Source organism: Alosa alosa, chromosome 13 (assembly GCF_017589495.1).
Source record: "Alosa alosa isolate M-15738 ecotype Scorff River chromosome 13, AALO_Geno_1.1, whole genome shotgun sequence".
Lineage (NCBI taxonomy): Eukaryota > Metazoa > Chordata > Actinopteri > Clupeiformes > Clupeidae > Alosa > Alosa alosa.
The window spans coordinates 897,295-913,791 of record NC_063201.1 but is presented as its reverse complement, the minus strand read 5'-3'; the positions used below and the strand labels follow the sequence as shown (position 1 = coordinate 913,791).

At 41.8% G+C, this 16,497-nt stretch overlaps 1 protein-coding gene across 10 annotated transcripts; it reads left to right on the top strand.

Moving 5' to 3' along the window:
- Positions 1-3,451: 3,451 nt before the first annotated feature.
- On the top strand, positions 3,452-15,753 carry LOC125306107 (sialic acid-binding Ig-like lectin 14). Of its 10 annotated transcripts, none has more exons than XM_048261275.1 (12): positions 3,452-3,553; positions 4,713-4,882; positions 5,562-5,681; positions 7,074-7,137; positions 7,707-8,054; positions 11,669-11,956; positions 12,174-12,455; positions 12,598-12,685; positions 13,261-13,305; positions 13,565-13,717; positions 14,899-15,038; positions 15,440-15,753. In XM_048261275.1, exons 2-12 carry the CDS (start codon positions 4,814-4,816, stop codon positions 15,448-15,450), a joined length of 1,608 nt encoding a protein of 535 aa, XP_048117232.1. In that variant the 5' UTR covers positions 3,452-3,553; positions 4,713-4,813; the 3' UTR covers positions 15,451-15,753. The 10 variants fall into 10 exon arrangements, with proteins under 10 accessions (XP_048117232.1, XP_048117238.1, XP_048117233.1 ...); XM_048261276.1 differs by lacking the exon at positions 3,452-3,553 and adding an exon at positions 3,727-4,030; XM_048261274.1 differs by lacking the exon at positions 3,452-3,553 and having other exon boundaries at positions 4,792-5,081; positions 7,710-8,054.
- The last annotated feature ends 744 nt before the right edge of the window (positions 15,754-16,497 follow it).

The window sequence follows — 16,497 nt, the reverse complement described above, 5'->3', positions numbered from 1 at the left end:
AAAAAATGTCAGCCATTTATTAGTAATGATTTACACTGTTGATTTGCTATCTATTTCCCTGATCATTTAGGACATACACTATGTGTTCCTTTTTGTGTGTTCATGTCCTTGTGATGTGTGTGTCTTTGTCAGCTAAGAAAAAAAACAAAAAACATCAACAAAAACAACAAAAAGAAAAAAACAAATACTAACATTGTCTCTTGTCTTGTCTCGTCATCTCACTCCTGATCTGTGCCTTGCCATGGCAAGTGAGCTTTTGAACTAAACAGGTCTTGTCTACTTGTGTTTGTGTGTCATCTGAATAATATATATGTGCCCCATACAGTACATGGAATCAGAGTGCCTACTGTATGTAGTAAATGGAAAATCTCTACAGCAAAAGGCCAGTCTACCGCTACATGCATTTGGTTTGTTTCTGCCATTTATTAGTAATGATTTACACAGTTTGTTCACTACTTACTATTTACCTGAGCATTCAGTATTGTGCAATATAGCATACAGAAGGCGAGGGACATTTTGGGGGGAAAGAAGTGGTGCATTTTATCATTCAAACATGCGACTTTTCATGAAAATTCTATAATCCAAGATGGCCGCCACCATATGACGTCATAATATGCAAATTAGATATAAACATTAAATCTCTACATAAACTTTGGGTCATCCTTAATATTTCTCTAATTTACAGAAAGTCTCTATCTCTTATCACTTTTAAGATATGAAGATGTCAAAATTGATCGTTTCGGAAAAAAACCTCTGGCGCCTAAAGGGTTAAACTGACAAGTAACTGTTAAAAACAGCACTCACTGATGCACTTATTCTTACTGTACTCTTAATGTTTTTTAAATTGTCCTAAAATTGTTGAGAATTGCTCTAAAACTTAAACTGTTTACCATGTTGTTAGTCGCTTTGGCTAAAAATGTGTCAGCCAAATGTAATGTAATGTACTCACCAGGGTATAATTAGGGTGAAATGGATTTTTAAATTCCAAAAGTGCAAAAGTGCAAAAAAATGAAGGTGATGGTTGTCTCCAGAGGTCAACCACTGCCTAATGTTAGTCAACACTTTTAATGACATGTTGAGCCTAAACAGTGGCTTTTACTTTGATGTGACAGCTTGCCCGATAAGCAGGCCGATTCAATAATTCACCGATTCTCATTGTTTTTGTCCCTGCTGAAAGTTTAGACCAAAACATGTGACCCATGACACCTTGAGGGACAGAGGAAGTCACCCCTACTGCACACTGCTTTCACTGACTAATGTAATACTCATCATTGTAATCAGAATCCATAGCATAAAGACATATAAAGATATAGTCCACCTGGTCTAACCCACGTCCACTGAATTATGCTAAGCTAGGCTAACGGTGTCAGACTGGGTTATTATATGTACAGAGAAGAGAAGTCAGCTACTAGAACAGGGGTTCTCAAACCTTTTGGTTCCCCTTGTGGGGGAGAACATTTTCAGAGGACCCCCTCATTATCATAACAAGCATAGGCTTCCATTTAGACATATTTTCTGAAGTTGTGGCCAGGTTGTCTTTTTTGATAGGTAACTTTTGTCCACTTTGACAAGAGACTTTGTCCACTTTGACTCTCTTAATCAAACATTTCTCCAGGTTCATCAGCTACAGTAGCTCGCTGGCAAATAACTATGTGACCTGTGAATTGGTTCAAGTTAAATGTTACAGTTTTTTACAACTGTTTACACCAAAGTCCTTTTATGCAAGTCCCTCCACTCAATGTTGCAACGCATTTTGGGCACTTATCGGGCATCTATATTGGGCAGAACTGCGTGTGTGCAAGGCTTCACAACACCAACCTCGCTCCAGCGGCGAGATCACAACACATGATTGGCACAATCTATTCACAACACATCACACGATTGGTAAGGGGCGGGATATGTGTAGACAACTGCCATATTGGCATCACAAACAAATTCTATGGAGGATTTTTGAGTGCTGTGTCTCCAAAATATAAAATCTCTGTTTAGACACATTTTCAAAACACTGTGTCTATTTTTCAAAACTCTACACACAAAACCCACAATTGCTCACACAAATGCAAAATGCCTCAAATCTCCAGCAAAATGACACAACATTTAAAATGTCATAAACACATCTCAAAACCTAACAATCTTTTGTGAAAATGTCACTCTGATGACCAAATGATACACACTTGCATCATATGAATATTCTTTCAGATTAGCAGCAATACATAGTGTACTTTATATAAAACACTGCAGTCTTTAATTTTCACTGCATTTATTCAGTTTGTCAATTAGCATTCTGTGAAGCTCAATGCAACACTTTACAAAACACTTACAGTTTTGACAAAAAACAGAAATGAAAGTACTGAAAGAAAGGTTACAAATTACATCAACTCAATACTGTACATCACAGTACTATACTTTACAGTACAGTACAGTAAATGCAGTAACGCAAAAATAAAACCAAAAATACACTACTGTAAAACAGGCTTAGATGTGGTGGACTCACACTACTGTAAAACAGACTTAGAAACACTACAAAACTCACACTACTGTAAACAGGCTTAGATGTGGTGGACTCACACTACTGTAAACAGGCTTAGATGTGGTGGACTCTCTGCCCAGCTTCCCTCATTGTCAGGCCATGACTTATCACATGATCCACCAAAGTTTCTCTAATATCATCTGAAATATTGTTCCGTGCATAGCCTCTTCGACCACCTCCTACTCCTCTCTCTCTTTGTCTTCCTCTTCCAGCAGCCGTGGCCCACTGGTTAGCACTCTAGACTTGTAACCGGAGGGTTGCCGGTTTGAGCCCCGACCAGTGGGCTGCGGCTGAAGTGCCCTTGAGCAAGGCACCTAACCCCTCACTGCTCCACGAGCGCCGCCGTTGAAGCAGGCAGCTCACTGCGCCGGGATTAGTGTGTGCTTCACCTCACTGTGTGTTCACTGTGTGCTGTTTGTGTTGTGTTTCTCCCTGCCTCCATGCTTGCAAAGTTCTCAAACTGTAAGTAAGTGAGTAAGTAAGTTTAAGTGCTGTACAGCGGATAACTAAGATAAAGACTAAGACAGATAATAAAGAAAAACACATTGGACCAATAGTCATAAGAACATAAAACATAAATAAAAGGAAACCTTCAATATCAGGGCACTCAACACAGACATACATAGGATGAGCAGAAGTACAGGGTTAGGGAACAAGGAAGGCCATGGAGTAAAGATGGGTTTTTAGCCTGGATTTGAAGGCAGAAATGGAGGGAGCAGGTCTAATATCCAGGGGGAGCTGGTTCCACAGACGTGGTGCCAGTAAGAAGACGCGCAGCTGCATTTTGGACCAGCTGCAAACGAATAAGTGAGGACTGGGGGAGGCCAAGGTAGAGGGAATTGCCGTGATGTAATAAAGGCATGGACTTTCTCAAGGTCATTGTGAGATAGGAAAGATTTGAGGCGTGAGATTATTCTGAGCTGGTAAAAGCTATTTTAGACAACAGAGCTAATCTGTTTGTCAAAGCAGAGTTCGGAGTTGAGGATGACGCCCAGGTTTCTGGCATAGGGTTTGATAAATGGGGTGAGGGGACCTAAATTTTGCACTACAGTGCATTTTGCCTTGGGAGGACCAAAAATGATGACTTCTGTCGCTATTTAGCTGGAGGAAGTTGAAAGCCATCCAAATTCTGATGTCTTCAAGACAGACCAGTAGAGAGAGATTGTATGGAGTCCCTAGATTTTAGAGGCAAGTACAGCTGTGAGTCATCTGCATAGAGGTGGAAAGAGATGTTATGCTTTCTTATAATGTCACCAAATGTGAGCATATACAGGCTGAAGAGCATAGGACCCAAGATGGACCCCTGGGGTACCCCATATGAGACAGGAGCTAATGATGAGAAGAACTGACCAATAGACACAGAGAAAGTCCTATGATTAAGATAGGAGCGGAACCAGAGTAGTGCAGTCTCCCTAATGCCCACCTGCTGATCAAGGCGGGTGAGGAGGATGTTGACTAAGATCCAGTAATATGAGGATGGCATTTTCACCTGAATCTAATGTGAGAAAGAGATCATTGGTTACTTTACGCAGGGCTGTTTCAGTGCTATGAAGGGGTCTGAAACCTGACTGAAAAGGTTCTAGTATGTTGTGAGTGGTCAGAAAAGGAATCAGCTGTGACAGAACAGCTTTTTCCAGAACTTTTCCAGAAGCTTGGAGATGGGGTGGTCATTTTTTAGACATTTAGCATCAAGGTTGTGTTTTTTAAGCAAGAGTTGGACAACCGCATGCTTAAAGCATGTAGGGACAGTGCCAGATGCAAGGCATGAATTTAAAATGATCTGAATGGAGGGGCCAACTGCATCAAAAACATCCTTTATAATGGAGGAGGGGATAGCATCATGGGGTGATGTATGATTCATGTGCAATACCAAGTCCCTCAATTCAGTGAAAAGATGAGGTGGGGGTAAACAATGATCTAATATTCTCAATTTTGTTGGTAAAAAACTTGAGAAATTTCTCACAGGTATCAGTGGATACATCAGCGACTGGGGAATTTGGGGGGTTGATAACAGGGTTTATAGTACTAAATACAATTTTTGGTCTGTTTGAGTGTTTACTGATCAAATCAGAGAGATCCTTTGCTCTGGCTTTTTTTTGCTGCTGCCTGGAATAGGAAGCTAATGCAGATTTAAAGATCTCAAAGGAGACAGTGAGATGATCCTTCTTCCATTTCCTCTCAGCTTTACAACAGGCCTGGCTGAGAAAGCGTGTGGCCTCATCTAACCAATAATCAGATTTTAGTTTGGGGCGGGTGTAAGTGAGAGGAGCTACAGAGTCAAGTATGGAAGAGCAAGATGAGTGGAAAAGAGTAGCTGATTCATCCGGGCTAGAAGAGGATAAGGATTTTCAGGTGTGTGTCTGTTTTCAATCACCCAATGTGTTTTTTTATTTTGAATAGATGTGTTGTACCAATGGTACCCATGAAATTTAATTTATGAACGGAGTGTCTTATGTATGAAATAGTGTGTAGTGTGCAGGAGTGTGTTGCAGAAAGGAGCAAGTGTGTAGCAGAATTGCAACTAAAGTGCAAAGCAGTGCTTTTGTTTAAGGTATGGTTACACTGTGTTTAAGGTATGGATACACTGTGTTTAAGGTATAGTAACAAAAGCTTCCAAGTTTTGTTACTTTGGTCTAAGCATGTGTCTATAGTGTTCAAGCAATGGGCAAAAACTGTAATGAGTACATTGCCATCTACTGGTATGTCTTTGACATTGCCGTCTTTACCAACTCTTGTCTTTTTATAAGGCTCATGGGAATATTTACAAATGTTGGTGAAATATCAAGGTTGTCAAGTTTTCAGTAAATTGATTCTCAACATTTAAAGTGGTGGGCAGTTTTTACTTTGGTAAATGACTGAACAGATTGTTCCTCATTCATGTAAGGTTATGCTCCACATTGCTAACCCTCAGACTGACATAGGCAGTAAGTAGGCTAACTATTTCAAGCCATGTTTTGTTTGTTACCATGCGAATATGTAGGTGTTTGACATGAGACAAATATAACCGATTGCGCATGTCTGAACCATTCAGAGCATCTATAGAGTCCTGAGGAGGACACGGACGACAGACAGCTTTGGTTTTGGTGAGGATGTGAGCGAGTGTGTTTCCTATCACAAAATAACTGAGAAGAGAGCAGTTAGAGATTACCAGGTGGGACGTTTTGTAAGGTGGGGTCATTGTTTTGCATAATTATTTACATATTCATTTTGTGCTCCGGAACATCACTAGTTGGACATTGAATATTGACATTGAGTAATGATTATTGTTGTATTTATTGTTAAGCAAGTGACCTGTTGTAATGAAGAAGATGATGAGTTCTCAAAATCACTAACGAATGACAAACAATACTGAAAATAGATCATATTTATTATTATATTATATATATTACACTTATCTATCATACTGATTTATAAGACAGGATGAACAATTGCTTTGGCACATTTCTCAGGTCAGAATTTAAATTCTCAAAACTGTTTGTTCAAACTCCATATCATCTTATCACTTGTGCATATAATTAAAGGTTCCATGGTTCAATGCTGAATAGTCCTGTCCCATAAAACAAATTGGCCTTATTTCATCGATTGAATCATTACATGCAAAAGTATTGAACTAGCTGCCATAACTGGTTGTCACTGTCTGTCCAGCATATAAATACGTATGTGACCTGACAGACAGGAACGCCATGATGTAGCCTTAAGCAAGATGTAGGCTACAGTGGTGCACAGTTCTGACCAAGGGGTGTTATATTGGTCATTTTTAAATGCTGTGAGGGCCCTTGTTTTCTTTATACTGTCACAATATCTGTCAACAGTAAAAACTTTGAAACATTTCCACTCTCTTGCCATCAACACCCTCCACACACAGTAATGTGTAACTCTGTTGGAAATAGCTATGCCACATAGAAAATAGTGATGCCTTGCACATTGTTCATTAGAAAATACTTACAGAGTAAACTGTCATATTGACAACAAGACAAAGCAGTTGGACTATCTTGACATGAATAATGTCGTAAGGACTAATAGTTTCATTGGTATAAATACTTGCTTTTGAGACATAGACTAAGCATTTTGAGCAAGATACACACTTTTGCAGGCAATCCACTATGTGATGCAGTTTTCTCTAACTGTTTTGGACTATTGTGCAAACGTTAATGATGATTAGAGAAATGCACCAAAGCGACTGAGTAAAACTTATAAGAGACCATTCAGTGGTTCACTGTATTGAACTGTCCTCTATTATAATGCAAATAACATGAGCATATACTGTAAGACTGCATTAAGACTGCCAAGTATGTTGTCCTCATTAGTTTTCACAAATGAAACAAAAACTTGCAGAAAAAGTTAAAATGGTTCTCAGGGCTTGCAGCACTCAGCTTGCTATTTCAGTTCTGTCATTTTCTAAAGGTCAAGTTAACATATTTAAAATGTGCACACTGTCAGTGTCCACCACTTTAAAGAAACCAAAGTGTTTGCATGTTGCCTAAACGTGTGGTTGAAACTACATTTATCAGATGACTCTGTTTTCTTGCTTTTCTTGTGATAGTGCTGCACGAGGCTTGTGATGGAAACCCGGAGACTTCTCAGACTCTTTGGCATCTGCTTCACTGGTAGCTATACTGGCCTGGCACCATTGCTTACTGAACTCTGCTACTGTATATCTACACATGTGGTGAGGCCAGGGAGGGAGAGAGGCAACACTTCTCAGAATTAGATGCTCCCTGGTCTTTCCACCACCACCACCACGGAACAGCAGTATAAAATTCACCAACACAGCATTAGCAGAACTGAAACGCAGCAATTAAAACTGTGACATGTTGACATGAAGACAGACAGACCGTTGGACACGGACACACACAAACACACACACACACACACACACACACACGGTAAAACATACTTGTTGTTGAGTCATATTAATGATATGATTATGAGTGTGCTGATGCTGTTTTGCAATATACACACAATAACCTGTTCAGATTGATCAATGTGACGCATTCTTATAAACACGCTACAAATGTGTGTGCTTCATCAATGTGACGCATGCTTATAAACGCGCTACAAATGTGTGTGCTTCATCAATGTGACGCATGCTTATAAATACTCTACAAATGTGTGTGCTTCATCAATGTGACGCATGCTTATAATAAACACTACAAATGTGTGTGCTTCTCTCCAGCAGCCTGTCTGCTGTCCACAGCACAGGGCTTTAGTGTTGAGATGCCAGCCTCTGTGAGGGCAGTGGAGGGCAGCTGCGTTCTGGTCCCGTGCCAAACCCGACCCCATACCAGGGTCATCTGGTACAAACACCAGACAACAGGTTGGCCTGCCGTTTATGATGGGATCTACCCTCGTAATGTTATTGGTGAATTTAAAGGACGGACTGCAGTACTGGGGAGTCCTTCAGAAGGGAACTGCACCCTCAGAATCAACAACGTCAAGATGTCTGATGGTATCACTCTGTTCCCCTACATCAACCCAGAGTCTGACAAATACTACAAACCGACTGTCCAGATAAAGACTGAGCGTGAGTTCTCCAATGACTAACCAAAAACAAAAACAGAACAGCACATTAGGCCATGCATATTCAGCAATATTTTCTTATTTTTCTGTGATAATACTAGGCAGGATTTTATGAAGTTTTATATAAGTTTATATAAGATTATATACGTTTCTGGTAAGCACAAGAGGAGCGCACTAGAAACTCAATATTTTTTGCCCATGTCTTCTTAGGGGTTTTTAGTTTCTGGTGAGCATGCAAACGTATCTGGTGCCCACGAGAAAAGCATCAGGTTTCTGGTGCACATGTATCTGGTGCCTACGAGAAAAGCATCAGGTTTCTGGTGCACACGTATCTGGTGCCCACGAGAAAAGCATCAGGTTTCTGGTGCACACGAGAAAAGCATCAGGTTTCTGGTGCACACGTATCTGGTGCCCACGAGAAAAGCATCAGGTTTCTGGTGCACACGAGAACAGCATCAAGTTTCTGGTGCCCACGAGAAAAGCATCAGGTTTCTGGTGCCCAGGAGAAAAGCATCAGGTTTCTGGTGCACACGACAACAGCATCAAGTTTCTGGTGCCCACGAGAAAAAGCATCAGGTTTCTGGTGCCCAGGAGAAAAGCATCAGGTTTCTGGTGCACACGAGAGAAGCATCATGTTTCTGGTGCACACGAGAAAAGCATCAGGTTCCTGGTGCCCACGAGAAAAGCATCAGCTTTCTGGTGCACACGTATCTGGTGCCCACGAGAAAAGCATCAGGTTTCTGGTGCACAGGAGAAAAGCATCAGGTTTCTGGTGCACACGGATCTGGTGCCCACGAGAAAAGCATCAGGTTTCTGGTGCACACGTATCTGGTGCCCACGAGAAAAGCATCAGGTTTCTGGTGCACACGTGAACAGCATCAGGTTTCTGGTGCCCACGAGAAAAGCATCAGGTTTCTGGTGCACACGAGAAAAGCATCAGGTTTCTGGTGCCCAGGAGAAAATCATCAGGTTTCTGGTGCACACGAGAAAAGCATCAGGTTTCTGGTGCCCACGAGAAAAGCATCAGCTTTCTGGTGCACACGTATCTGGTGCCCACGAGTAAAGCATCAGGTTTCTGGTGCACACAAGAAAAGCATCAGGTTTCTGGTGCACACGTATCTGGTGCCCACGAGAAAAGCATCAGGTTTCTGGTGCCTACGAGAAAAGCATCAGGTTTCTGGTGCACACGTATCTGGTGCCCACGAGAAAAGCATCAGGTTTCTGGTGCACACGTATCTGGTGCCCACAAGAAAAGCATCAGGTTTCTGGTGCACACGAGAACAGCATCAAGTTTCTGGTGCCCACGAGAAAAGCATCAGCTTTCTGGTGCACGCGTATCTGGTGCCCACGAGAAAAGCATCAGGTTTCTGGTGCACACGTACCTGGTGCCAACAAGAAAAGCATCAGGTTTCTGGTGCACACGTATCTGGTGCCCACGAGAAAAGCATCAGGTTTCTGGTGCACACAAGAAAAGCATCAGGTTTCTGGTGCCCACGAGAAAAGCATCAGGTTTCTGGTGCCCAGGAGAAAAGCATCAGGTTTCTGGTGCACACGAGAAAAGCATCAGGTTTCTGGTGCACGAGAAAAGCATCAGGTTTCTGGTGCCCAGGAGAAAAGCATCAGGTTTCTGGTGCACACGGTGCCCAAAAAGCATCAGGTTTCTGGTTTCCCACGAAAAAAGCATCAGCTTTCTGGTGCCCACACGTATCTGGTGCCCGAGAAAAGCATAAGGTTTCTGGTGGTGCACAAAGAACAGCATCAGGTTTCTGGTGCCCACGAGAAAAGCATCAGGTTTCTGGTGCCCAGGAGAAAAGCATCAGGTTTCTGGTGCACACGAGAAAAGCATCATGTTTCTGGTGCACACGAGAAAAGCATCAGGTTCCTGGTGCCCACGAGAAAAGCATCAGCTTTCTGGTGCACACGTATCTGGTGCCCACAAGAAAAGCATCAGGTTTCTGGTGCACAGGAGAAAAGCATCAGGTTTCTGGTGCACACGTATCTGGTGCCCACGAGAAAAGCATCAGGTTTCTGGTGCCTACGAGAAAAGCATCAGGTTTCTGGTGCACATGTATCTGGTGCCCACGAGAAAAGCATCAGGTTTCTGGTGCACACGTATCTGGTGCCCACGAGAAAAGCATCAGTTTTCTGGTGCACACGTATCTGGTGCCCACGAGAAAAGCATCAGGTTTTTGGTGCACACGAGAACAGCATCAGGTTTCTGGTGCACACGTATCTGGTGCCCACGAGAAAAGCATCAGGTTTCTGGTGCATACGAGAAAAGCATCAGGTTTCTGGTGCACACGTATCTGGTGCCCAGGAGAAAACCATCAGGTTTCTGGTGCACACGAGAAAAGCATCAGGTTTCTGGTGCACGCGAGAAAAGCATCAGGTTTCTGGTGCCCAGGAGAAAAGCATCAGGTTTCTGGTGCACACGAGAAAAGCATCAGGTTTCTGGTGCCCACGAGAAAAGCATCAGGTTTCTGGTGCCCACGAGAAAAGCATCAGGTTTCTTGAAACAAATCAAGCATCAGGAACTTGAAACAAATTATTTTGCACAAGGGCTCCGTAGGATTGGACAACTTTTGTTCTAGTTACTTTCTGCTGTTGTGGGCAAACAAAATGCTTTATTTGGCAGTGTGACCAGAGGAGACTGAGTACAGCTATAACACGTTTTGTAGTTTTGTGCATAAAGAATTGTCAGAATGAACACACTCATTTTAATGTGCCGTAGTCAACAAGGAAAAGTGGAGACAAGTCCCCCCATTCATCCTCAAATTCATAGCCTGGTTAAAACCACTCATTCACTTAATGAAAAGAGTCTGGGGACTCATGATTGAGATACATTTCCAACACTAGCATGGTGACGGGTGTAAACTTTGCGTTGACTTTGAAATCATTGGTCCAGCCTAATCAATCACATTGATGAGGGATTCCTAACGTTACTTCTTACTTCACCTAAACTTTACAAACTGACAATAAACAGCATCAGCAGTCAGGAAACAATTTAGGCCTACCTTTGCTGTAAATAAAGGTACACAACCCTACAACCGTTTACCACAGCCACGTTCGATTTGAAAGCTATAGCATCATCATATCCTCTCTCGTCGCTGATTGGCCAGTCATCTGCATTCCCATAGAAACGTTAGTGAATAATGGTGTTCCAGTCTAGTATCTCCCTCAAAGGAGATCTAGGAGTGTGTGACCAGGCTTTCCAATCCAGGTCTATAGGGTAACAAACCTTTACCTTTTCCGCCTGCTAAAGAGTTAGGTTAGTTTTCTGCCTGCTAAAGAGTTAGGTTAGTTTTTGTGGCTGTCACAGTGCATATCTGATGGTAGTGATGACAGTATCCTAGAGGGAGGTTAGGAAGTGAATTAACTCAAATCACTAAAAATCATATATTTTATAAATATACTTTTCATTTGTTATTGTATACATGTATTATATAAATTGACCTCACTTCATAATTGCTTAAATTTGCACCCTGAAGCTGAAGTATGGCTATGGCCGCTCTTCTCTCAAACAACAGCTAGAAGCCGCCCTGTGATATCTGGGCCTAAGTAAGATAGAGATCATACTGGTTAAAAAAGCTGAAATACCCTGTTCATCTCAAACAACAGCTAGAAGCCGCCCTGTGATATCTGGGCCTGAGTGCCCAGTGCAGGAGGGTGCTGTGTTCCGCCTCAGCTGCAGTGTCCAGCACTCCTGCCCCCCCGCTCCCCCAGCCATCGAGTGGAGAGGCCTGACGGAGGGCAGCACGGGGGTGTCCACTCAGAGGGCAGCAGAGCTGTGGGTGGAGGTGTCCACCGTGACGGTGACTGCAGCACGTTCTCAACATGGCAAACAGGTCCACTGCCGCACCGGTGATATGTCAACAGAGAGCGAATCTCTCACTCTGGACATCGCATGTGAGTAGGTCAAGAAAGCACCCAACCATGCAGTGTGAAAACGTAATTAGCGTAAGGAAATCCAACCAGTCACCTCGCCTTGTTGCTCTGATTGGCTAGTTGCACGAAAGGCTCTCGGTGAGCCCGTCTGTTTCCTGTGGAGCCAGGTGTGTTTCGAGTCGAAATGAAGTGGACCTTCTAATCTTATAATATTTTTTCATTTCTCCTTCTGCCACAGTTCTCTCCATCATGGTACCAAACACCTCGTGCTCAGAGAGGGGAAGGATGTTGAGATGTGTATGTCAGGCGGAGGCGAACCCTGTTGCCACGGTGACATGGATGCTCAATGGCAGAACTGAACTTCCAGCGTCCATCTTTCCCAACATCTCCACAGAAGGCACCTTGATGTCAGCGGAGGTTGAACTGGAACAGCTAGCGGAGCAGGGCCTGGCGTGTGTGGCGAATAACTACATCACGGCGACACATCAGATGACTTTACAGAGGGCAAACAAGAGTACCGGCATGTAGTATTTGTCACAAGAAAAGAAAACACATGATAAATTGTCTGTTAACAATGAATAACTTCATGTCTATCTATCTATATATCTGACAGCACTCCTGCAGTGAATAACTTCATGTCTATCTATCTAAATATCTGACAGCACTCCTGCCATGGATTATGTTGGCTGTTGTATGTGGAATTCTTGGCCTCTGTGGATTTATCTGCTGCTTCCGGCGCATAAAGCAGAGGTATTGTTTACAATGACAATAACTGCCATAGTGATTCACTTACAATATAGTAAATCTTATTTGCAAAGTGTTATACACTTTGGTTATTACAGTTTTTCTCTGTCACTTTGGTGCATTTCTCAAATCATTAACGTTTGCACAACAGTTTGTCCATTACTCTTTTCCCCCCTAATGAATAATGCGCTATAGGCAGCACTATGTGGCAGCTATTTCAAAGCTACAATTTCACATTAGTGTGTGTGGAGGGGGTTGATTGCAAGAAGTGAATATTTCATACTATTGACAGATATTGTGACAGAAAAAAGAAAAAAGGCTTTTACAGCATTGTGCTAAGGAAACATGACAGATAGTGCCTAAAGTCTTCAGCCCCATGCTCAAGTTTACTAAAAAGAGCAAAAAAAAAAATCATCTTTTGGAAATGGATCTTAATGCCTTGATTAAAAAAATGATGAAAAATCCAACCACCAATGTTCTTTGTGAATGAATAATGTATCGTAATATAATGTTCTTCATTAAAATCTTAAAAAAATACAAATTAGAAGTTTTGCTGACACTGATAGTTTGTGTGTCTTTAGGAATTCGGATAATACTGATGTGGCAGTGGATGAAATCCTCTCCAGGTGGCGATGTTTTTCAAATCTTTTTTTTTGCTGAAATAAGTAATGGATATTCTTCAGATTGCTGTAAATGTTATATCTAATATGAACTAAAATAAAAAGTTGTGTGTTGCATTAAGATTCTGGATGTGTTAGACTAGATCATCTAATCTGACACAACTGATCTGACAGAACAAAACAACTGTTACAAAAGATAAGTTAAGGGAAAGGGAGGAGAACTGTCCTAATCTCTCTGTGAAATGAATAATGATTTCTTCTCTAGACCACAGTCAGAGTTGGGTGTGAAAGGCACTATGGTCCAGGAGCCTGAACAGAATGAAATGCTCCACAGAAACAAAACAGATCAGAGTGTGTGTGCAACAGAAACAGAAGATATCTATGATAATGACCATTTTCTACAAACTCAATTCCACAGGTACTGATACACAAACACATTTAATAAATATCCTTGCATTCCAACATACAGTACACACTTGCATACAAACACACACACATTTAATAGTTATCTGTGCACATGGCACAGACATACACATGCACACACACACACTTAGTAAATATCCTTGTATTCAGACATACAGTACACATGCACGCACACACACACATTTAATAGTAATCTGTGCATGCACACATGGCACAGACATACACATGCACACACACACACACATTTAATAAATATCCTTGTATTCAGACATACTGTACATGCACAGACATGCACTCTCACACACACACACGTAATAAATATCTGTGTATGCATACATACACAGACATGCAGTACACATGCACTCTCTCTCTCTCTCACACACACACACACAATGAATATCCTTGCATACACACATGAACAAACATACAGGACACATGCACACACACACACATACTGTACAATTACACATAAACAGGAATATACACACTATGTGCTCTAAGTGGATACACATTGACAATCTAAGTGAATTTAACTTTGCACAAGGCTGATTTCAGATCGCCGACTGGTGTGTGTTTTGTTCTGTTTCGTGGCTGCTGTGTCGCTTTTTATATGTGCATTCATAACAGAAACGTCTCTGATGTGGCACAGCTCCGGTCAGTCTGCCTATTCAAATATCTCTACACTTTCACTTTCGAATGGAAAAGCTTCCAATACGCGTGCGTGTCCCATGACAAATAGGTGCTGGTCCTATTTCTAGCATGCACGCGGTTTCAGAGCGACTCGAGCTACACCTGAGACGTGCGTGTCTCTCAGGCAGTGTGCACGATCTAACCTGTTTGCATGGGAGCCGAAATAAAACGGAGCCGCCCCACAACTGACACGCTCACGCAGGCAGCCCTAAGGGCTGACTCAGACACGTCTTTGCACACCAGAAACGTGTCTGATGCTGCGCTGCGGCTGCCGATTGCGGCTGCCGATTGCCTATTAAAACATCTCTTCACTTTCTGTTTTGAATGGAAACAATTCCAACACACTTGTCGCGTAATAATTAGGCGTCAATCCTTTTTCTAGCATGCACACATTTGTATTCCAAATTAGTGATAAAAAACAAATGTGAGGTGGAAGTTGAAAATGTCATAATCTCTTTGTGAAATGAATAATGATTTCTTCTCTAGACCACAGTCAGAGTTGGGTGTGAAAGGCACTATGGTCCAGAATGAAATGCTCTACAGAAACAAAACAGATCAGAGTGTGTGTGCAACGGAAACAGAAGATATCTATGATAATGACCATTTTCTACAAACTCAATCCACAGGTACTGATATACAGACACATTTAATATTTCAGATCTAATATTTCAAAATTCAGACATACAGTACACACACACAAGCACACACAGACACACATTTAATAAATATCCTTGCATGCACACACACACACACATTTTATAAATGTCCTTGCATGCATATGCACAGAGATACAGCACACCTGTTTTTATAAACATGAGGTGCGTTGCAACTGTCAGTGGCACCGCTCCATTAGGAAACAATTGAATTTGAGCACCTGGAAAACTCCTCAGTCTGAACAGCCTCTAAATTCCACAATGATCAGTTTCCATTCCATTTCCTGTTTCATGTCATATCATTTATTGATGCTGCTATGTCTCATGACAGTGTATGCTGCAACGTAACACTGTGTTTTTTTGCCCACCAATAGAAGAGTGCTGACGTCCTGCAGTCTGTTCTGCGTTTGAGTGACTGCGACTGCTCTAGCGGGATGGGCCACTATCAATCTCAGGAAGCTGGAGAGTCACTCTAATGACTCCGGATCAAACACAGGGCATGCGTCATCAAGCAGTAAGCAACTGCATATGTTGCAAAATGCGGCAAAACATTGAGCACTTCACAAACAACTTGGCCAATGTCTTCTTTTCATTCTTTGTATCACATTCAGAAATGACTACCGGTACTATAAAATACTACAGTTGGTCTGTTTAACCCTTTCATGCATGCATTATGAAATACATTTTTAAAGACTGTTTTTTAGTATATTTTTGGGACTCTTTTGCCTTTATTTGGACAGGACAGTGAAGAGTGAAAGGAAGTAAGTGGGAGAGAGAGATGGGGTGGGAATCGGGAAGATTGTGGAGAGAGATGGGGTGGGAATCGGGAAGATTGTTGGAGAAAATAACCATGATTAACCAACCCAAAAATGGAGTTAAATAACTGTCCACAAATGTGGCCACCATGGATGAACAGCAACATTCCAATAGTAACCCAGTTACTGCAATACTCTGAATAAGACATTTATATAGCATTTTTCCTTAAATCACATACGGTAATACTTGGATTGAGTAATAATCAATCAATAAAATTATGGAATTTGGTGTTTTGATAATCACATTATTGAAGTGCAGTGCGCATGTAGGCCTAATGTCTATTGTAATGTGCCCTTTCAAGGTTTTCAATGAGTTTGTGTTAGATCACACATGCTACAGTATGTATGTGCTGTATATGGTAGTTAAATAAATGAACAGCATGTTGTTACTGTTTATATTGCTTTATATTGTTTTTTTGTGATTATTTCTTACTGTCAGGATGTGGTTTTGAACACAGATGCATAAGCAGAGACTAGTCAGATAATACAGTCTTTTAATTAAATAAGGAGGCTGGTAAGGCCTCAACGAAGAAGAGGGAGACCAGGCGTGTGCAGCGTATATTTGAACATTTATTCAAAAGGTAAAGCGGCAAAAACGGGACAAACAGGAGAGAGTC

Bases quoted from the DNA above. Each gene is read 5' to 3' on its own strand.
- LOC125306107 (XM_048261273.1), top strand. From the start codon at position 4,983: ATGTATGAAATAGTGTGTAGTGTGCAGGAGTGTGTTGCAGAAAGGAGC. The intron at 7,138-7,706 runs GTAGCTATACTG...GCTTCTCTCCAG, and splicing joins CTTTGGCATCTGCTTCACTG to CAGCCTGTCTGCTGTCCACA. The intron at 12,456-12,597 runs GCATGTAGTATT...AATATCTGACAG, and splicing joins GAGGGCAAACAAGAGTACCG to CACTCCTGCCATGGATTATG.